General features: G+C 38.8%; 2 protein-coding genes across 4 annotated transcripts in view; both read right to left on the bottom strand.

The window, feature by feature from the left end:
• Nucleotides 1-5,183, bottom strand: part of larp1b (La ribonucleoprotein 1B) — a 62,807-nt gene extending 57,624 nt beyond the window's left edge. For all 3 annotated transcript variants that reach the window (XM_017716737.2, XM_017716738.2, XM_037541877.1), the window contains exon 1: nucleotides 4,565-5,183. In XM_017716737.2, coding sequence (XP_017572226.1) covers nucleotides 4,565-4,844 — 280 coding nt within the window. In that variant the 5' untranslated portion in view covers nucleotides 4,845-5,183. The remainder of the gene's footprint in view (nucleotides 1-4,564) is intronic.
• A 1,367-nt stretch (nucleotides 5,184-6,550) lies between these two features.
• LOC119264141 (phospholipase B1, membrane-associated-like) lies at nucleotides 6,551-23,228 on the bottom strand. Its single transcript, XM_037541812.1, has 16 exons — nucleotides 23,078-23,228; nucleotides 20,748-20,809; nucleotides 20,432-20,522; nucleotides 19,386-19,444; nucleotides 18,907-18,974; nucleotides 18,206-18,249; nucleotides 16,081-16,201; nucleotides 14,532-14,583; nucleotides 14,147-14,227; nucleotides 13,297-13,362; nucleotides 12,844-12,935; nucleotides 11,153-11,234; nucleotides 9,778-9,879; nucleotides 9,505-9,600; nucleotides 8,366-8,437; nucleotides 6,551-8,276 (listed from the first exon to the last, which is right to left on the bottom strand). The coding sequence occupies exons 1-16, from the start codon at nucleotides 23,130-23,132 to the stop codon at nucleotides 8,160-8,162; spliced, it is 1,260 nt and encodes a 419-aa protein (XP_037397709.1). The 5' UTR covers nucleotides 23,133-23,228; the 3' UTR covers nucleotides 6,551-8,159.
• Nucleotides 23,229-23,470: the final 242 nt, after the last annotated feature.

Raw genomic sequence — 23,470 nt, 5'->3', positions numbered from 1 at the left:
TCAGGAGTTCTGCAGTAAAAGCAATAATCATACAATATATGACAAAGCATTTTTTGAGCATTTCCACAGGAAAAACACATTTGAAAAGAAATTTGTAAACGCAAAGAATATTTTGAAGGCACTTTGAAGCCTTTACATAACAAAGCTGCTTTACCCAATTACGTATTTTTCCTAGAACCTTTAGTTTGTGTGGTACTTTAAAAAGGTTCTTCAAACTCACATTTCTCATTTACCAAAATGGTTCTCTAAGGAATTATGCATTGAAAGGTCCTTTCGGAAACCAAAAAAGGCACTGCACAAAGAATATTTTCAGGCATTTGTGTAGAAGCATGACAACTCAAAGAACCGCTTGGCTCTTGCATGGTTAAGAATTCTGCTTTGGTTACAAGTCATAGAACCTTTTTTGGTACACAGAATACACAGAACCAGTTTCGTTAAGTGTGTACTGTATAAATAGTGTCTCCAATCAAATTTATGCAGCATATACTTTAAAACGGGCCTGAACAATTTGGAGAAAATATCTAATTGCAAATTTTCGGACTAAAATTGCAACTGCGATTTAAACGCAATTCTTTTCTATAAACTGAGCTTGAGGATCCTCCACCCCCCCATCCCATCAATACCAGTACATCCATTTTTTTTTGGGCTTGAATGCTGGGCATAGTGTGCCACTTTGCCAGCTCATGTTATTATGTTAAATGTATTTACTTACAAGCTAATGCTAAATTATGTAGGATGTCATCAAAATTGCAGCTGTTGCAATTTGAAAACAACTCTCAAACCGTGATTTCAATAAAAAATTATTAATATTTCAGCCCTACTTCAAAATATAATTGAGTCAAATAAGGATCTAATAATCTGAGCTTTCATTACGCATTTTTCCTAAGAACGTGTAATCAAATCTAATATCAGCACTGCATCACCATGAAAAGAAAAGCCACTCAGGACAAGAAAATAAACGAGCTCACATGATTGACCAAAACTACACTGGAAAAAGAAACAGGAGGCTCCTCACCACACACGGTAAAAAATGAAAAAACAGAGAAAGCGGCATTATATCTCTGGCAAGAGTGGAGGAGTGCAGTGGAAATGCAGGCCTTATCTATGAGCTATTTTGAGAAAAAAAATCCCTTTAAGTAAGCTCTAATAGGTTTGACTAACATGAAATAAAGTACCTCAGAGCCTAAATTTTGACCATACTTTTGTCTATTACAGGCGCATCTGCCTCATAGCCCTACCAAATTTGATTTTTCACTGAACTGTCACTTTAATTATGCCTTTAGGAAAGTGGAGCCGGAGATCATCAAAACAAACTTATACACAGCGTCCTGCTCTTAGCTTCGTGGATCCTCCACTAATCATCATTCTTTCACTCTAGCGGAGGAAGGACGGATGTGCATTTACTCTGAATGAAAGTTTACCTCTGTCTTAAAGCTCAGACACCTGTACAGATGTTATTCAGGATACGACACAAAGGTGTGCAGGGCCTGATTATTAATACTTGCACCCGCTCGATTCAACCACTAATCATGTCCACAAAATCTAGTGTGATTCCCGTCCATTCCCGCCCGTGAAACCTAGCATCGTTTTCGCCCACACCCACAAAAGCACAACAAAAGCAAATACTTTGTGTATTTTATGATTATTGTGCTGCATTCTGTTCTCTAATAATGCTCTCATTTTGTCTTGGGTTATAAATCCAACATTCCCTTTTCCTTTGCAGCGTTGAGCTTTCGCACCTCCAAAAGCCAAAACTCATCTCATTTATTTTGATCTAATTTACTTTTATTTATTATTTTTATATATGTTTAGTAGATCTCAGTAGGCCTTAGAAGTGCACTGCAACATAGCAGATCTTGTTTACTGTTATTTTATTTATTCTTTAACTGTTATTTTTATACTATTTACTTAAGAGCATATGCACATGTATAAATATACACTATGTAGCACCCAAAAGGGTTTTTCTGTTGTTAAGACATCAAGATTAACAACAGAAGAACACTTTTGGTTCTATTAGGTTAAAAGTCTGATGTTTCCAAAGCCAATAAGTAATCGTGCTTAAAATGTGTGATCTCAATATTAATCCATAATCCAGAGGCGCCTCAGTACATGGGGCAGGTCTGCGAGCCTTCATTCAACAAGATCTGTTACAACCAAACTACTCCGTTTAATCACAGCACCACCAATCGTCACCGAATCACATAATCAAGTTTAACTCCACATGGTTTAAATGTGTGATGATTTAGGCCTGCAGTTAGCACCATGCTATTTAGTGGGGTATAAGCTTCCATTACATGTGAGCTACATTAGCCTCGTAGCTCAGGTGCTAAAACTAAAGATTCAAACTTAAGACATCAAGCATGCATTGGATGAATGACTACATTTAGAGTAAAGGGGGAAACTGGTCAGCTGAATCATCACATGTGCTACATTTTTCTTTTTTGTGTTTGATTCATTTTTACCCCCTGAGGTCCACTCATAACACATATGCATGTTTATATACCAAAAACAGTCATAAATGATGTTTACATAAGTACTTGCTACCTTATTTTTATTCCTTATAATATAACATACTGGTTTTGTTCCAGTGCTTTAAAATGGGAATTCTACCCATTCTTCAAAATTTCTGCACAATTCAATCATTCAGTCTTTGAATTCAGAATGTTTTGGTGTGAAATGGTTCAGCTGTCTTTACAGTGGTGGTCATAGGAACCAGGGGTCGTCATGACTACAACACTACTACAGACATTTTATTTACCATCCAAAACCACTGGTGAACCTACACATGTCTTTTGAGTTTTATATGGAATGTTGATGATAAAATAGTGAAAAAACTGAAATAGTAAGTAATATTTTGCAACACTATGCATTGACCTCTCCACCATGGAGACCAAAACTATCATAAACGAAGTCACCAGGCAGTGTACTCCTAACCATATCATACAATGACTTTCTGTGAGGGAGCTATTAGAGGTGGATGTCTGGTTCCTATCACCACCACTGTGAACAATTCTAACTAGGTTTCTCTAAAAGCGTTTCACACCAAACCACTCTGAATGACTCTGTTTACATTTTGACCAATTTAATTATATTAAGATATGTAAATGGACTGGCTCTGATTGGCTGCCCTGTACTGTGCCTCGTTCAGAAAACAGCCAAGCTAAAACATTCCTCATACTCTTAGCATGAAAGGGCACAGCTTAACAGCAGGTGGTAAGCAAATGTTTTTGTGACATCACAAAAACAATTCATTCAAAACCAGACTTTGGAGTGTACAGACCAACGAGTAAGTGGCAGAGTTGGAGACTTTAACCACGTTTACATACTACATCAAACTCTTATTTTTAAAGGAAAGTGGGGGGAATAGGATTTGGCATGTTATGGGCCCTTTAATGAGCAGCAGTAAGGTGATCGCACTGTGTTAGGCCTTTGGCCGTGCTGCTCTGTGCGCCCCTGTGCACTGCCGGTGTTGGCTGGAGTTGCAGCTGTCAGCAACTCCACGTGTTCTCCGCCTGCAATCTGATCAGACAGGCTTGGGAGGGAGGCTGGGGGGGGGGTTGTTTGATGGGTGGGGGGAGGGGGAGCCTCGCGTTTTGGCTTCATCAGCAAGTCTGTCCTGATAGATCCAAACGATCGGGCCCATGTCAACAGATATTAAAGCTTGTTTATTTCCCATGGCAGGAGTTTGCCATAGTGTTCGAATCAAAGGGCCTTATTTGGTCACCTCAGGTCAAACAGGGTCCACTCTGCAGTCTTCGCGTCCATAATAACACGTTTAACATGACGATGGTGAGGGTTTGCTTGTTGTGGGTAAACAGTGGGATTATCTAGAAGATCTAGAAAGAGACTGCGTAGAGAGCCGATGACCTGGGGAAGGCTACGAGGGGGTATTTGTGACACTGGACTTATTTACAGCCTGGCAGGCAGGACCATATGTCTGACAGCCACAAACTTGGAGCTGAGGTTGCAGAATGAGCTTTAAATGACAGGGTGCAAGGAAAAAAATAAGGTGAAAATGCTACAGCTGTTGGTGCTTGGACCCCTAAAAAGTATAATATACGGCTAACAAACTGATCGAGAGGCTAGATGCAACACAATATAATATAAACCACACTATACTGTCACTCATGTCTCCTTTTCTGGACATGTATGAATAAACAGCATACATAAACGATTACAAGGTACAGTAGCACTCCAAACACTTGTTTAAACACACCAGCATAATAACTAACCTCATAAACATTCGTTTTGTTTCTTTTCCTGTGTCACTTTTTTGCATGCTTATCTAAACTTTAGCTTCTTGTTCGAATCTTCCGTTCCACCTTAAATAGTGCTGCGGTTACACTCGGCGCCTCAGGCGTCAGAATGTAACTGTTGCCCCATTTAAGGTGGAACGGGGAAATTCGAAAAAGAAGCTGGCGAATAGGAAGGCGATTCGTAGAAAAACACCCACACACAAGCTCACGAGGCCAATAAACTATTTTTGGCTGACCAAAAGGTGGACTTTAAATGTTATTCGCTGGAAAATTTAAGTTTAAAGGGTAAACTTAAAGGCTGCATGTACCAGTCTGGGTGCTGGGAGGACATGTGCTGCTGCTCTTCCTCGTCCACGGGTTCACTTTGGGCGGCGGAGCCTCCAGCACTTTCGTCTTGCCGTTCTCTCCCTCTTTCGTGTCCGTGCTCGTCGTGCTCGGCTCGTTTTCTTTCTCCGCCGTGTTGTTTTGTTCTTCTCCGCCGACTTTGGCAGGTTTCTCCTGCGGGAGCTCGACTTTGGCTCCGGGGTCGTCTTTACTGTTGTCTCTGTTTTGGTCGCCGTCCCTCACGGCCGAGTCGACGGTGGACATAGCTAGAGGCTGCTGGTGGTGGGACTCGAAAAAGCACACAAACAGAGAGACAGTGCTTAAGGAGAACAAAAACAGAGCGAAAAAGTCCCTAGAAAAGCTGACAGCAGCTCCTGAAACCTGAAACAAGCTCCGGAGTTGCCTCAGAACTTTGTGTTTAAATTTTGGACAAGTATTTTTTTATCTTCGAAGTGTTTTAGCTCCGGTGCAAGCCATCTGTGATGAAGAAAAAAGCACGAAAATTACAGAGAAATCATAAAAATACAAATAAAGCGTCGCCGCGTTTCTTATCGACTTTGACGTTTCGGCTGATCCGCAGTTCACCTAAAAGGGAAACACTACGAATAGCAGCCACGAGTCGTTGAGCCGCGGCGACGGACTCTTCACCGCCCCCAGGTGGACAGACGGCGGTAATGCAGGGAGCCGAGCAAAGCGCTCTCTGCCCCCGCCCTGTGGTTGACAAGAGGTACTGCAGAATGTTTGCTGCAAAATCTGACACGTGGCCCTCACTGTCCGAAAACAAGTCGGTCATTGTGGGTCAGTCTCAATCCGGCCGTTCTTGAGGCCTACGTAGTGAGCTAACTGAGGAGTCATACGTTTTAAAGAGTTCCCCAGTTCACCCTAGGGGCAACGGAACAACAGATGCAAAAGTGCTGCTTGACCTGCTTCCATTTCCAGTTCCATGTATGTGTAGCACACTTAAAGATGATGGTTCTTCAATGGTTCTTGGGCTCTATTCTATTTTCATGCTAAGTGGTTCTTTGCATGGTGAGAATGTGTTGTAGAATGTATATATAAAGTTGATTTTCATGTTGCAGGAACTTCCTTCATTTTATAATTAAAAATACTATTCTAGTCTAGTTATTTTTATTCTGTTTGTTATAGAGCATCTGAATTACATCAATAATTAAATAACAGAGCCTTCATAGGACACACATAGTGAATTTATATCCAATTCTGCCCTCCTGTGGCACACATTTGTAATTACAACAAGCTCAGTGCATAATGTGAACAGAAGCACTGAGACATCTGCGCATTACACCCACAATAGCTTTTATGACATCCCATTCTAAATTAATAGGCATTAATGTGAAGTTGGTCCCCCGTTTGTAGCTTTAACAGCTGGGCAGCTTTCTACAAGTTTTTAGGGGTTTGTTTGTGGGAATTTTAGCCCATTCATCCAGAAAAACATTTGTGAGGTCAGGCACTGATGTTGGAAGAAGAGAGGGCACGGCTCGCAATCTCTATTCTGGTTCATCCCAAAGGTGTTTGATGGGACTGAGGTCAGGGATCTGTGAGGGCCAGTCAAGTTCTTCTACACCAAACTCACCCAGGGGTGCCTTTGTGGCCTTTACTTTGTACACAAATTGGCTTAGCTCACTGGAACCAAGGGGCCTAGAACAACCCCTGAGAAATGACCCCATAGGATCATCCTTCCTCCACCAAACTTTACTGCTGACACAATGCAGTCAGACATGTAATGTTCTTCTGGTCTCCAAACCCAGACTCGTCTATCAGACCGAACCATAGAGAAGCGTAATTCATCACTCTACAGAATATGTTTCTACTAAAATATGTAGATATTACATTTTTTACAATATTTTTATTGGATGGATTGTTAGAAAATGGATGGATGGATGGATTGTTCACTAAATTAACTTTTAGTAATAAAACCTACATAAAAAAACACAAACACATTGAGTTCTTGGTTGCTCATTTATTCATTAAAATAATGACATTCAAAATTATATACACACAGACACTTGGTGTCCAAATTTATTGCTGCATTGCTGGCGGGTATGGTTGCAGCTAAAAAAGTCAGACTTTTATCTTGGAAATCCCCAGTGGCACCATGCTTTAACAGGTTTTTAAATGAGATGTTATTCATTATACAAATGGATCGGTTACATTGCAATGATGCTAAATCATATAAACGCTTCCAGAGTGTTTGGGGAGTGGTTTTGAATAGTCTGGAAGGGTCCTAGTCTGATACCAGTCCTAGTCTGATATTGGATATATTCCAGTTTGATCTATTGTCATTTATTCTTTGTAATGCTTGAACTCGACAGCCTGTATTTTATTTTTACTTTTTAAATTTATTTTCCTTCTTTCTTTTTCTTCTTTTCTTTCCCTTTTTTGTTCTAGATGCTCTGGTGCTAGTTACTATTTCTGATTGCGTATTGTCATTATTAGCATGGGTTGTGTTTTTCTGCGATTCCTTATAAATAAAGTATATATTTTAAAAAATGATATACACACTATTAATACATGCATAATTTTCAATATTTACCAAACATGTTTATATTTAATAACTATATACATACAATTGTAGTTGTTCATTCACAGCAGCTCATTTACGGACTATTCTGTCATTCATAGCTGCATTGCTTGTAGTAATAAGCACTGGAAGCCTGTGTTTTAGCCCAGCACTAATAATGAATGAAACCTAATCATTGTTTTCTTTGCTCGGCTGTTAAAGTCGGTGATAAGGTGTGTTCTAAGTGTGATAAACTCAATGGAACCAAAGTACAGGACTAGCACAGCGGCAGGCACTGTGCTTCAACACTGTTTTTAGCATGCTAACTTCCCCACACGACTCTGAAGTAAACACAAAAATACACCATGCTGAGCTGGCATTGAAGAAATCATATCAGTGAGATGACGGCGATTTCAATGAATGATTCAACAGCTAAACATAGTATGTCACATCTCCATTGCTTAGCTAAGTGGCTAGCTTCAGTGAGCTAGCTAGCTAACCAAACTTTGTGATATATCCCATTTTCTTTTTAGTGTAAAGTACTTTAACTTTGTTTGTAATTGAATTACAATTGAATTGTCTGGCTTAAATATTCAGCTTTTAAATGAGAACCTTGGTGCACTGCTCTTCTTTCTTGTTTTTGCTTGGTGGTTAGCCGAGCTGCTCTTTCTGACATTCATGTTTTGTGCTTGAAAAGGAAATTGCCTCTGTGTTTTCTGGGCAAGTTCTGTTGCTCAGGTTTACATTGATGTTTGCCAGTCCAATGGGTCATTTAAAGTCCACTGCACACTGGCTGCACCATGTATCATCACAAGTCACTGTCGTTACGATGGTGCTTGGGATTTAGCCGAGGGGAAGTTGTGTAGCAAAGTCAACGAGGGCACACTGAAATGAGGTGATGCGTTAAATTTACTCTGTTTAAATGTGCACATAATTTCCACATGAATAAAATATACTACATCTACATAATTACTGCCAAAACCATTGTAATATATTTGCATTATTTTTTTCTGTGCATGCTAAAAACAGTACTGAAGCAGATGGAGGGAATGAGAAGGTGCTTAATATACACTCATCCAGACAGTAAGGAGACCAGTGAGGGTCATAAGAGTCCAGGTGATTTGCAGAGACTTTGCAGAGGACAGAGCTTTGGGCCTGGTGTAGATGTAAGGGTGCTCCTGTGATTTAAAAGGAGAAATGGATGTGAATTTGCTGACTATGATGTAGAAGAAGTAATGAAGATACAGAAATGTTGTTTTTACTCTACCGCTGATGGACAGATGAGTTCTACTGGATCTGAGAAACTATTGATCATCTGCTTCCTATCAGCAGGCTGAAACTGTCAGAAAGAGAAATGATCGTAATGAAGGCAGTAACTGTTTTGTTAATTTCAACTCAGTTTCAACTGTTTGTGAATTTCCCCGCTGTGGGACTAATAAAGGATTATCTTATCTTATCTTATCTTATCTTTCTGTAAAGATATACAGCAAATATAGGACATTTACAGCAAACACAGTTTGTACATTGGCCACTTTATCAGAAATCCCTCTCTTTTATCTCCACTACACTCCACTACAATTATACATCCAAATAATGGACCTATAAGGCAGGTGGAGTTTATGAACTTGCCAGACACTGGAAGTACAAGGTAGGTGTTTCTAATAAACTGGCCAGTTTGTAGAAGTACAAGGTAGGTATTTCCAAAAAAGTGGCCAGTTAGTGGAAATACAAGGTATGTTTTTCTAATAAAGTGGCCAGTTAGTGGAGGTAGAAAGTTTGTGTTTTTTTTTACCTGATTTTCTCTCCAATTTAGTCATCTTCAATTCCACTCGCTACTACTTAAGACTCCCCCAATCACATGATATTACTAACGCTAGGAGGCTAGCACAGGCTTCCTCCAAGACCTGTGAAACCTGTGACTAGTATCGCGTTGAGTGATGGGAGGAGAAGGAGGGCCATCCTACCCACCCAGAGAGAGCAAGGGCAATTGTGCTCTCTTGGACTCCTGGCTACGGATGGCAGTAGCATCACCAGGGATCAAACTCACGATCTCCTAATGATAGGGCAAACACTTAGACGGTTGCACCACTCGGGAGCTGAAAGTTGGTGTTTCTAATAAAGTGGCCAGTGAGTGAAAACACAAGGTAGATGTTTCCAATAAAGTGGCCAGGGAGTGGAAGTAAAAGGTACGTATTTCTAATAAAGTGGCCAGCTGGGGGAGGTGCAAGGTAGATGTTTCTAATAAAGTGGCCAGTGAGTGGAAGTACAGGGTAGGTGTTTCTAATTAAGAGGCCAGTGAGTAGAAGTATGAGTATGCGTACATTCAAGCTTCAAGGGTGAGTTCTCTGTCTATGTAATCATGTTCAGTAAGATATATGATTGTGTTACGTAAAAATTCAGATTTACCATGTTGTTCCAGAGACCCTTAGCGAGTTCCTCATGACCCTTGATGGTGAAGTGGAAGCAGTCTGGAGTGAAGAAACTCAGGTCAATTGTGCCATCCTGAAACAAACCACAAACAAAACATCGAAGCACTGATCGGTCATTCAACTGCATTGATTTTGTAATGCTATCAACCAATCATAATAACCTTCAATAAGGCATTTTGACCAAAACTATACTGGTTATTGTGCTTTATAGTACATTTATCACCATCTCTTAAAGTTAGACTGAACTGACTGCTAGTCTGGGTGGGTTGGCATGGGTGAGATAGGGCTGAAGGACCACTGCGAAATCTTCTTTGAAGAAACGGTCACTGTTCAAGAGCTCCTCCAGCTTCCTCTGACAAAAGACAATGCACAGACACTTATATGCAAACCAATGGCTATTTGGCAATGTGAAGTATAAGCAGCTTATTCTCACTGCTAACAACAACAAAATGCTCTTACTGCCGTTTGATGAATAGTTTGGTGAAAAATTACACAACCCCCCCTTGGAGTAATTTGGAAAACAGTGTAAATTACATTTTTTCATTGAACTATGTCTTCTTATTATAACAATAGTAATCAGTAAATGACTTGTAATAGTAGAACCCTTTTTGATGCTAAATAGAATAACTTTCTGTAGCCTCTTAAAGTCCTTGGAACCACCGGCGGTTCCAAAATGCACTTTGTTATATTCTTCATAACTTTCATATTTCGTAAGCTACATTCAACAGGTGGGTGTTGTATCAGATCTGGAACTGTCTTCTTTCCAGTCAAATAGATGGGTGATGTAAGCTGAACTCACAATTTTTTTTCTACTGAAAGTCGACCCATTTATCCACAAATCTGGGCTATAAACTATAAACAGATGGTGTCTCTTCAGTGATCTGCTCTCTAGAAATGATTTTTATAAAAAAATAACTACGATTTCTGGTTTTCAACAGTAAATTGTAAGCAATTTACATAATTATATATATATGTATGATCATAGAACACATGTTGTGTTAATTTGGGAGCTTTTGCAAACAATAAATAAACATTTGCATTTATTGAATGCAGTTACTGAATAATTTGCCTTACGATTTGGTCATGTAAATTGAGATAAAAAGCAAAATATACCCTGGAGAAGACCAATATACAGCAGGTTTTCCATCATACAGTAGAAACAGTTAACCATACAATGAACCATTTGTCTCTTCAAGTGCGTTGTCATGGTTCTATATGAAAAAATAGACAAAATCGTCCTTCTAGTAGGGTGCCATTTTTGTTGCAGCACCAAATGGTTGCTCTCTTTCTTGTCCCCTGAGCAAGAAACAGATGCTCCATATCCAATTTAACTCAAATAAATCATTCAGACTTTCTAACTTTATCTACTGTAACATTATCCCAAAGAAAAACACTTTTTGATTGTCTTATCTTCTGTAGGACTGAGTTCAGTGCAATGGGGACCTACAGGTTGAGGGATTTTGTCATGTTTTTCATGATAAACAAAACATTTCCATTCGGGCTTATGCATCATATTTAATAGTATTGGATATATACACTATTTTAAGGCATACCAATGCTACTTAACAGTAAGGATCTCCTAGAAAATCATCTAAATATGTAAAGAATTAGATTGAACTGCACACCTGGAACTGCAGGTTGGCTTCGACCAGCTCTGCCAGTTCAGTTGAGTTCTCGTCAGGCAAGACCAAACAAGAACAGAATTTTCTACAGAGACAGAGAAAAGAATGTGTTATAGTACCACCGCCCAGGGACAGCAACCCAACCCATTTTGCCCATGGTACCTGTCCCACAACAGCTTTAAAATAATGACTGACATGCAGAGACATGGGAAGTAGGGTTGCTGAGGGGGCTGCAGTCTCTGATTTCAGGACTAAAAACAATACTACTACTACTACTACTACTACTACTAATAATAATAATAGCACAGAGATCTGAACTTTTTAATAATTTGACCATAGCAATGGCTCATGTTTGCATATTTTAGAGAGGAATTTGCACATTTTTATTTAAATGTTCATATTTACATTTTCAAGTTCTGCAGTAGCCATGCACTAAGCTAACACTGAATCATTTCCCTTGACAATAGCTGGCTTCTTTGGGGGCATGTGGCAAGAACACACACAGGCTGAGGTGCAAAGTGATAAAGTGATAAAGAGGCCAGCTCTGAACCCCAAAGCGGCCTAAAAAAAAAAAAAATCTAAAGTATAAAATCTAAAGTATTATTTACCTTTTGTCAACTATATTTTGTCAGCTATATTTCCCCTCAGTGTGCTTTCCTGTGTTAAATCTCACTGTATGACAGTGGGCGTGACACAGTTGGCAGGACATATCAACAGTCTGATTAGCTGTCCTTAATTTGCATAAAGTTTGCCTAGAATGAGAGCGCACAGAGAAGATGTGTTATGAACGTGACACGTTCTGTTTAATGGAAAGTATTGAGGTTTAAATGGAAAAAATGGCCCAAAATTTTGCATGAAATCATCGTTCACATCACATAAATGCTGCTTACATCTTTAGCACCACCAACTCAAAACAACTTTCCTGCTGAAATGCCTCGTAACCAATTCAAATCTACACTAAATCAAACCAAACAAAAACGTCTCTAAACGGTTCTCCTTCCAAAAAGCAAAAAACACCACATAACTCACTGTAACAAACCTGCAGTGAGAACGGCAGTGACCAGAGTTATTGAGCTTAGAAATGTGAAAAGGTGTTTCTGAGGAACATTTCATTAAACATGCACTATTTTGATCATATGGAGGGTGGAGTTGTTTTTATTTATTTTTTTTTTCCTGAAGAAGAGCTGAAAATGTGGACGATCAAACTCATGGCTCAATGAAAATAGTGAGTACAGTAAAGACTAGACTAATGCTGGCTCCAAGGTAAGCTAAACTTTGTTAAAAATAGAATGATTTAATATCTAATAAATCTAGTACACATTTAATATGCTGTCTAATTACAAATAATGTTAAAGCCACATTTCATTTCTGCTTCAAGTTCAAAACATCAGTACGCAGGTCGAAGCCAATAGACAGCAGATAAGTGATAAACAACGGCACTCATTTTACAAGCATAGTGTTCTGTTTATCTCTCACATAAACCACTTGAACGTGTATATGTTGTGAATGAGCCTCAGAGAAAACTTCTTTCTCAGCTGCATGTGAAAGTAGCAACACAGATGCTACCAGGCTGCCCGAGCTGAAAGTGTGACATAGCAACAATAACCGGGAGGTGAGACTCGCAGAATGTTGCAGACCATCAAATATGAGATGAATTACTGACAGACACTCTCAATGTGTGTGTAGGAAATTACTTTTGAAGTATGCAGCCCAGGTTGGGCTTCTTCACTTCTCTCAGAGGCTTCATGGTAAGGATCTGCACCATGTTCACGATCATTCGAGGAACCTTTCAGATGTACAGACATATGACATCAATATCATGACATGTATTGTAAATATCATCTCCATTCCAACACCGTGGAAATGCAATGAAGATGCACAAAGTTACATAATTTAAAACTACTATAATTCCAGCTTTCTGGAGTGTATTTTATATTAAAAGTGCCTAAAGTAAACTATTCCTGCACATGGATTATGCCTTGTCCTTGACTAAGTGTTGATTTACCAAAATGCCATGTAGTCTTGCATTTGTGTACTTTTTATTGACTTATTACAAATAATAATAAAATAATGTAAATCTATGACATTGTCCATTCCTGCTTTATTTACTGTATTTTGACACAGAATAAGTTCACGACAAGAATTACCTCATTCATCATCATCTCTAGAGACTCGGTGAGGTAGTGGATAAAGCTGTCAGGGGAAAATAATGTCTACAAACAAACACAAACAGTGGTTCTTACACTGATATAGTTCACATTGTGACAGATATATATTAGAATAAGAAGCAATATTTGTCACAACACTAGGTCAACTTGTTACTGGAATTGATATATAGGCCATAAAAAATTGTCAAGCTCTCTCACATGGTTTATTACGATTTGTATATTTCACACCTGATTCACCTGATTACAATTAATAAATGATAACTCATTTTATTTAAGGCAAGAACTTTGTGTAAGTCAACTATTATTATAGAACATATGCATGAATTTGACTTACATAACTAGCTAAACAACTTTTATTGATGCACGTAATTACGCAAAAATAACAAAAGTATTTACGCAAAATGAAATTAACTCAGGTGTTTACTTGAACATAAGTCATTTAATTAATTAAAAGTAAATCATGTAATTACTCAAAAATGATATTGCTCAAAAGTAACTCAAATAATTATTCAAACTCTCAAGCAATTACTCAAAAATAACTAAGCTATTCCTTAAATGTAACTCATGCATCTACTTAAAATTAAATCAAGTAATTACTCAAATTAACTCTTTTACAAATTTAATGCATTTACTTAAAAATAATTCAAATAATTACCTAAAAGTAACTCAAGAATTTTCTCATAAGTAAAGCAAGTATTTAAAATTATGCATTTACTTAAAAGTAACATGTCATGCAAAAATAATTCAAGTATTGTTACCTGAAAGTAACATGAAAACATCTCAATGCGGTATTGAATGAAGGCAGTTGATGGTGAAAAGGTAGACTTACTTTGTCTTTACAATAATCACAGATGTCATTCATTCCAATTAAGATAGTCACCAACTTCCAATCCTCTTCAAAATTCAAGCCCTAAAAAGGACAAAACACAAATAGCCTGCGTGTATCTAGTTATATTAGACAGCCATTAAAATGTATAAAGCTATTAATCTTGGCAGTGAAACACTATATAACAGAATAAATACTAATAACACCCTTAAAACAGTAAAACAAAACAGTATTTTTTAAAGTTATGAATATGTATGTGCAGATTTTGTTCTTGTTGCTGTTCAGCCATAGCATGGATTTGCAGCACCTAATTTAGTTTAATGAAGGAGTGATTATTTTGTATGTGTGCTGAGTTACTGAAGGTAAATAGGAAGTAATCAGATCTTACTGGGTAGGTCTTGAAGGTGTCAATCAAGTTTCTGGCCTGTTCAGAGAAATTTCTGGAAAGAAAATAATCAGCATGTTACACAGTCTTATCAGCACCTACAGTAGAAACACCACTACAAAAAACATGTGACATGTTAAAAGTGAAAAATATATGTATATAAATATATATATTTAAAATGTTAACATGATAGATGATACAGCAGCCCTGCAGTAAGATCTGCCTGCGTGTCTTTTTCAAAGGGCATTGAACATCTATTGCCATAATAACAGTGATTACAGTAATAATATGATGATATAATACTTAGTGGTTTGCATTTAAGGTACAAAGTGTCACATAACAAGGTCTTCACTGTAAATTCAAACCATCCTATTAACACAAAAACATGTTCCTCAACTGAAATACAAACCAAATTAGTCCAGGTGAAATGCAAGTGAAAATAATATTCACTGACATTAAAACTAAAACAGTATAGCAGTGTTGTGGCCTTATCACCATATTGGGTCGTCCTGCGTTCTGCGCTGAGGCTGGCCATAGTTTCTTTTTCCATCTGTTGTACCGCTAAATCAGAACCAGAAAATACCCAAGATAACTACACAAAAGAGTGGCTAACTGCCAAAACCCTAATAGCCATGCACCTACCACCCACCACAAGGACTCTGTCTGTCACTACAACTCCAGTCTATTGGCTGTTCTCAGATTCTTTATCCTCTATACGGTTGTTGTTTGAGCACCTGTTACTGAAACAGCCTGTACTGCAGTGGGTATCACCTGTAGCCAGATAGCTAACTAGCTACATTACCATTAGCATTGGCCAGCAGGGTACTGCTTCAACACCAGTCATTCAAATATTGTGCTATGAGATATGAGTCTTTATTCTTTAAACAGGTTCCAAGTACGGTAAGCAATCCGTGCCAAAAAAAGCTAGTTAGCCTGATTTTAAGCGTTCCGTGTCAAACAATGTCCATGTGGAAACGCCACTGCAGCGGTTACCCTCCATGCTTAGAACCGGCAGTCGAAAAGGATAGCTGCATAATGCCTACATATGAAAACTGTCATTCAGTTTGACTGTACTGTTTCCTGATTATTGCAGACTCACTCTGTACTAAGAATATGCTGGAAGGCCTAAAAACCATTGCAACGTTATTGTAACCGCCCATACAAATAAGATCCATCCATCCATCCATCCATTTTCTAAGCCGCTTCTCCGTCAGGGTCGCGGGTAAAAATAAGATATTATAAAAAAATATTAACATGTTGATTAAATGGAGTTGGTTTAAAGAAGCATCAATTTAAAGCTTGAAACAAATTTAAACTTCACTCAAATGACTTAAACTTTTACATTACTGTTAATTAATTAATTAAGCCAAAAAAACAAAATTGTTGCAAAGGCATGTCAAAAATTATCCTAATATAGTGCATCAAGCAAATAAGTAATTATATCAGATAGTTTTAGATGTGTCTAAAATGCTGAACGAGCTGTAGTTGTTTTAAATGTATAATATGTTTAATATCATTATCAGACACTAGTAGGTAAACATGTGGCGCTTACACTGTGTTGTGTCCAGTGACGGCTAAATTGAAGCCAGTCTCGTTAAGAGTTGTGGGGTGATTGTGTAAGGTCCGCAGTGGGGCCGGGCCCAGGATGTTTGGGTTAAAAAGTTTCACAATGTCTGAAAAAGAGATTGAAAAAGACACACTTAATAGAATCCAGCACGTCTGTGGAACCCACACACACACACACACACACACACACACACACACACACACACACACACACCTATATATGTATGTGTGTGTGTGAGTGTGTGTGTGTGTGTGTGTGTGTATATATATATATATATATATATATATATATATATATATATATATATATATATATATATATATATATATACACTGCTCAAAGAAATAAAGGGAACACTTAAACAACACAATATAACTCCAAGTAAATCAAACTTCTGTGAAATCAAACTGTCCACTTAGGAAGCAACACTGATTGACAATCAATTTCACAGCTGTTGTGCAAATGGAATAGACAACAGGTGGAAATTATTGGCAATTAGCAAGACACTCAATAAAGGAGTGGTTCTGCAGGTGGGGACCACAGACCACTTCTCAGTACCTATGCTTTCTGGCTGATGTTTTGGTCACTTTTGAATGTTGGCACATCAATGCGAGCTGTGGCAAGAAGGTTTGCTGTGTCTGTCAGCGTAGTGTCCAGAGGCTGGAGGCGCTACCAGGAGACAGGCCAGTACACCAGGAGACGAGGAGGAGGCCGTAGGAGGGCAACAACCCAGCAGCAGGACCGCTACCTCTGCCTTTGTGCAAGGAGGAACAGGAGGAGCACTGCCAGAGCCCTGCAGAATGACCTCCAGCAGGCCACAAATGTGCATGTGTCTGCACAAACGGTTAGAAAACGACTCCATGAGGATGGTATGAGGGCCCGACGTCCACAGATGGAGGTTGTGCTCACAGCCCAACACCGTGCAGGATGCTTGGCATTTGCCAGAGAACACCAGGATTGGCAAATTCGCCACTGGCGCCCTGTGCTCTTCACAGATGAAAGCAGGTTCACACTGAGCACATGTGACAGACATGACAGAGTCTGGAGACGCCGTGGAGAGTGATCTGCTGCCTGCAACATCCTTCAGCATGACCGGTTTGGCAGTGGGTCAGTAATGGTGTGAGGTGGCATTTATTTGGAGGGCTGCACAGCCCTCCATGTGCTCGCCAGAGGTAGACTGACTGCCATTAGGTACGAGATGAAATCCTCAGACCCCTTGTGAGACCATATGCTGGTGCGGTTGGCCCTGGGTTCCTCCTAATGCAGGACAATTCTAGACCTCATGTGGCTGGAGTGTGTCAGCAGTTCCTGCAAGATGAAGGCATTGAAGCTATGGACTGGCCCGCCCATTCCCCAGACCTGAATGCGATTGAGCAACTTCTGGGACATCATGTCTCGCTCCATCCACCAACGCCACGTTGCACCACAGACTGTACAGGAGTTGGCGGATGCTTTAGTCCAAGTCTGGGAGGAGATCCCTCAGGAGACCATCCGCCACCTCATCAGGAGCATGCCCAGGCATTGTAGGGAGGTCATACAGGCACGTGGAGGCCACACACAATACTGAGACTCATTTTGACTTGTTTTAAGGACATTACATCAAAGTTGGATCAGCCTGTAGTGTGTTTTTCCACTTTGATTTTGTGTGTGACTCCAAATCCAGGCCTCCATTGGTTAATAAATTTGATTTCCATTGATGATTTTTGTGTGATTTTGTTGTCAGCACATTCAACTTTGTACAGAACAAAGTATTCAATGAGAATATTTCATTCATTCAGATCTAGGATGTTATTTGAGTGTTGCCTTTATTTTTTTGAGCAGTGTATATATATATATATATATATATATATATATATATATATATATATATATATATATATATATATATATATATATATAGTATATCATATATATAGTATATCATATATCTGTATATATCCATATAACTTTTTTTCAGTGTTAAATGTGCTTTATGCAAATGGCCACAGAATGCAGTAATGCAACAAAAATGCAGTAATATTCATCATTTAATATCTGAACAGTAAGAGTTAACTTTATTAACTCAAACATGATTATTATTTATTTCTAATGAAGTAATATCATATCTTACTGGCGAGAGTGATAACATCGTGATATGTTCCATGACCCCCAATACTGCAGAGAGGGAGATAAAAGCAGGTGATTATGCAAAAAACACAATCAATAAAACTAAATAAAAATAATAAAAGTTTATTATTATGGCCCTTGGCCTTAATTAGCCTTCAGAACAGAGTGAAAATATCCCCTATCAGTGGAGTTATGGAGCCACACAATATAGTATAGGCAGAGCATTGACAGAGTAAGAGAGAGAAGTAGACCTGTGAGGATTCCATTCCTACTCTTTACTTATTCAACTACAATATGAATAAATATGAAATTACCCCCAGTTACTGTTCAGGGCAGGATCTCAACAGATGACAACAGATGATTCTTAAATGGTAGAGCTAGCATCACACTGAACACTCTCTCTACCAGTAAAGACGATCCTAACACTGACATGTTTTTGGGAAACTGGGCCCAGATTATAACTGTAAAGGTGGATTGTAGCAGTAGAGTTATGTACTTCCACCATTTTTTAAAGACTTTAACCACCCATAGTTATCACTGAGTTTTGTAATATTATATATCTTATCACATATCATTAAAACCAGTAATTACTCCATCCCTGTTCCCCAGTGACTTACTGCACTCAATACTGTGGCATTTTCATCACATAACAAAAGGTAGTTTCAGTCAGATTTGTGGAGTTGATTCCAGATTGATGGAGCTTACCTCCATGATACGTGACGATACTCAAATGGCACTCCCAGGATGTTAGAAGCATTGGCTGCAATGGCAGTCTGATAGAAAGACGGCGAAAAAGATTCATTCACTTCTCAGATACTGACTATGCATATGTAAGATAGCACCAACGAATAAAATAAAATAAAACAAAAGGTCAGCACGTGTAGCAAAGTCTAACTTTACCTTCTGATATTGCTGAAGAATAACATACAGAACATTCTAAATCAATTGCTAGGCCACATAATGACCCTTCCAAAACAATACTGCTATGAGAAACACCAACAAGATGGAACATATCTGCTAAAATGAAGCGTAAATAAAATACTAAATGAAAATTAACAAAAATATTAATCTTTGCAGAATTTGCTGATAAACAGTCAATTGCTATATATGCAAATAAATGCAAAAGCCATGTATTAATGCTCTATGTAGTGCATTTATTAGGAAGAAGCCATTGAGCTGCTTACAGTCAGAGAATCTCCCAAAGCTGCGATGACTTTGATGTCCGCTGCTTTCACTCGCTCCACTGCAACACAGTCATGACACAGAGGCTAAACATAGAAACACTGATTAAAGGGATGTTTTGGCTAAAACTACTGACATAGTTTGCACTGAATGAAAGCCATCAGAGCATAAAACCTAGCGGTTAGCATTATAGTTCTAATTTTTTTGTTAAAATTAAAAGATTAGTTATAGACTTGTAAGAATCAGGTATACAGGGGCATGTTACCTGAGGCAGATATAGAGATAAATGAGTCAGGTGTAGAGGAGAGTGCTACATGAGGAAAATATAGAGGTAACTACTACCTGAGTCAGGTATAGAGGAGAGTGCTACCTGTAGAAGGTAGAGGTAACTCTTACCTGAGTAAAGTATAGAGGAGAGTGCTACCTTAGGAAAGTATAGAGGTACCAGTTACTTGAGTCAGGTATAGAGGAGAGTGCGACCTGAGGAAGGTATAGAAGAGAGTGGTACCTGAGGTAGATATAGATAAGAGTGGTGCCTGAGGTAGGTCTGTATATAACTGTTATTTGAGGCCGTTATAGATATTACTGTTACTCGAGACAGGTGCAGAGGAGAGTGCTACCTGAGGAAGGTATGGAAGGCAATGGTACCTGAGGTAGGCATAGAGATCAGAGTTAACCTGAGTCAGGTGTAGAGATGAGTCTTACCTGAGTGAGGTACAGAGGTGATTGTTACCTCAGCCAGTTATAGAGATGTTATCTGGGACAGATATACAGGGGACTATTACCCGAGTTAAGTAGAGATGAATATTACCTGAGTCAGCTATAGAGGTGACTGTTACATGAGGAAGGTATAGAAATTTTTGTTTTACCTGAGTCAGGTATAGAGATGAGTCTTAAATTATTGTTATCTGAGTCAGGTAGAGAGGTGAGTGTTACTTGACACTGATATAGAAGTGATTGTAACTGGAGTCAGGCATAGAAATAAATGTTACCTGAGATAGATATATAGGAGAGTGTTACCTGAGTCAAGTCTAGAGATGAGTGTTACCTGAGGTGGGTATGGTGGGAGAGGGGCTCATGTCTGGACATTGGAATGGAGGGTGCTGGAAGCTCTGGGGCCGAATTTTCCCTGGTTGCTCCTGTAAGAACCAACATGTTATTTCATGACTGTAACGCACAGCTGCTTAAAATGGCAACTCAGTCCCAAGAGCCAAGAACTGAAAGAGTATGAAATGGCAAAGCAAGGAAGACAGAGGCAGCTGTGTAGTTTGGTAATGTCTATTTTGTTGCAACAGATTTCCTTTCTACAGTTGGTCTACATAATACAGTAAACTGTAGCAGTGTATGTACAGCTAACCTCATACCTGACTGAGCTCTTCTTGACTGTAGTATTTTAAGGCCTCTTCATATTCGTTCCACCAGTCTCCTTTAGGACAAACAAGAACAAAACATACACATAACAAATTTAACAGACATTCACAGAGGCCAGAAATGTTGAAACTTGGTCAAAAACAAGGAAAAAACACCTCTACAATAATGCTAACCCCTGCTAGCAAACATATGGAATTGTAGTAGTATGTTAGCACTAAGCTAATGCCAATGTACATGAACATTTTGGTCATTCTAGATTAAACAAGAACATTGAAACCTTGTGAAAAAACATTCCCTATGTTCTATTTGAAACTTGTAACAGACATGGCCATATATTAGAGCTTGTATGTATCAGTTTTACAGTGACTCTTTTGGTATAGTCCTGACAGAGCTGTCACTGCTGTTTTCCCTTCCTAACCAACCAGAATCTGCTCCAGTTACAGTCAGTGGCATATCTAGAACTTTCAGAAGGGCTAGAGTGATGTTTTTCCCACCCAATGTAAATCAAAGTGTGATTGGTTGATTCCTCTGCTACTTCTTAATTATGTTAGAAGTTAATCTAACATATAAGGCCTTCAGTCAAGGGCCTAATACCATTCCAGCCTTTGCCCCTACCACTTAGCCCTTACCCATTTCACCCTTTGGCCTTACTACTTAGCCCTTACCCATTTCACCCTTTGCCCTTACTACTTAGCCCTTACCCATTTCACCCTTTGCCCTTACCACTTAGCCCTTACTCACTTCACCCTTTGCCCTTACCACTTAGCCCTTACCCATTTCACCCTTTGCCCTTACCACTTAGCCCTTACCCATTTCACCCTTTGCCCTTACCACTTAGCCCTTACCCATTTCACCCTTTGCCCTTACTACTTAGCCCTTACCCACTTCACCCTTTGCCCCTACCACTGCCCTTCCGTTTTGCGTGTTCATGGCGAAGGGTAGGGTGTCCCTATTTTTGTTGAGAGCAGTAGGGTGAAGTGTTAGGGCTACATGGCCCTCCAAACGAAGGTTTGTCAGAGACACTCCAAACTGAATGTTATGAGAAAAAAAGAAAAACTGACAAAATGGCTGCATAAATGACCAAAGAAACTCACAAATGTGAGAATTTTCTCCATTAAATATCACAATAACCATTGTATTATCTTTGTTTGATGTCGTTTGAATGTGTTATGCTCCTTTTCTTCATTATAAGAATGAAAAAAAAGCAAGTATCCTAATGTCTCGGTAGCTAGGTAGCTAAATTTCCTGTTCCACCTTAAATGGTGGAGGGTAAAAGGTGTAACGGGAGAATTCTAACAAGAAGCTGGTAAATAGCTCTACTTCAGCTTCACTTCATCGAAGAATTACGGGTGAGCAATAATATATAATTGTCGTGTCCCCCTCTTTGAAGGCAAATGGTTATACTAAAGACCAGCAGCAGCTTTACTGTCCCTCTGCTATCACTGCAGACTGGCAGGGTCATCTACAGGGCAGCATTCCCAGGGTAGGGTAGATTTCAACCACTATGCCTTGTAACTCAGTTCCAAGGGGCAAGGTGACCCTCGAAAACAAGGGGTAGAGGTAAAAATAAGAATTGGGATTGAGCCAAGCTCCTGAAGTTCTAACCAATAGGAGAGCTTACTTGGCTGCATTTTCCTAGATACCACAAAGAAAACAATCCTGATTGGACAGTTTTCCATTGGAGAGGTCAATAATTTAACCCTTTTATTTCCAATCAAAACTTAACAACAAAACAAGAGTATTATTACTATATTTGCTCATTTTCATTGAAAAATATTCCATCTAATGGGATCTTATGAAGACTAGTTCATTTTCTGATAGATTCTTTGACTCTTACAACATCATCATTTGACATAGCAACATTCAGTCTGTTCTCTATGCATAAATGAGTGAAACTCATTGGAAGACATTCGTGTCACTTGACAACTTTATGCTGTAAGTTTTTAATATTGTAATACTAAGGCTACTACTATTATTAACAACAATAACATTGTTTTATTTATATAACGCCTTTCAAAATTTCAAGGTTGCATTGCAGTGCGTTAAAAACAAGGCCAAAAAATGCATGAATATCACAGGAAAAACAAAAGTAAACAAGGTTTCGAATGAAAAACAACACAGAGCAAAACCCAACAAAGATGTACAGTGGTGAGAGTCATAGGAAAAACAATAAAAACAAACAAAATAATAAATACAGGCCAGATACTTGGTAAAAAAAAATGCAAATTACTCAATATTAATATTCATTAAAATATAATGAAACATCTGAAGCATCCAGCGTGGTCCCTGAAGACATGAACTAGTCTGCATGATTTTGACTCACCATTTACACAGCACAGGAGAACATGTGTGGTGATGGCCAGTATGAGAAACTTCATGATTTCTGATCCTCTGCGTTGAGTATAAGATTGTGCATACAGTCTCAGTGTGCTCTTCAGAGACGGCTCATCTACTGTCAACACCCTCTCTTTAATCTGTAATGATAAAAATATGCCTGGCTGATGGTTGTTAAACATGGCAAAGTACAGAATGATAGGCAGATATCCATTAGTGAAGATAATAGGCTGAAATAGCCTGAAGATACTGGTGTAAGTTCACTTTTTGTACCCCCTAGTGGTGCCTCTAAAAAGTACATCCACTTCATGCACTGGTGTATTTGGGTGTGGAAGGGAGAGGGGAATTCCACTGATTTTTCTAAATGTCTGCGTAATTCTGA

The sequence above is a fragment of the Pygocentrus nattereri genome, chromosome 10, assembly GCF_015220715.1.
Source record: "Pygocentrus nattereri isolate fPygNat1 chromosome 10, fPygNat1.pri, whole genome shotgun sequence".
Taxonomy (NCBI): domain Eukaryota; kingdom Metazoa; phylum Chordata; class Actinopteri; order Characiformes; family Serrasalmidae; genus Pygocentrus; species Pygocentrus nattereri.
Note: the sequence above shows the minus strand (reverse complement) of the source record. Positions and strands in the feature narration are given on the sequence as shown.

Excerpts from the sequence above, each read along its gene's own strand:
- LOC119264141 (XM_037541812.1), bottom strand. The coding sequence starts at position 23,132 with ATGAAGTTTCTCATACTGGCCATCACCACACATGTTCTCCTGTGCTGT. Across the intron at positions 18,975-19,385 it reads CTTTGGGAGATTCTCTGACT|ACTGCCATTGCAGCCAATGC; the intron begins GTAAGCAGCTCA and ends TCTTTCTATCAG. Across the intron at positions 9,880-11,152 it reads AAGCCAACCTGCAGTTCCAG|AGGAAGCTGGAGGAGCTCTT; the intron begins GTGTGCAGTTCA and ends GTCTTTTGTCAG.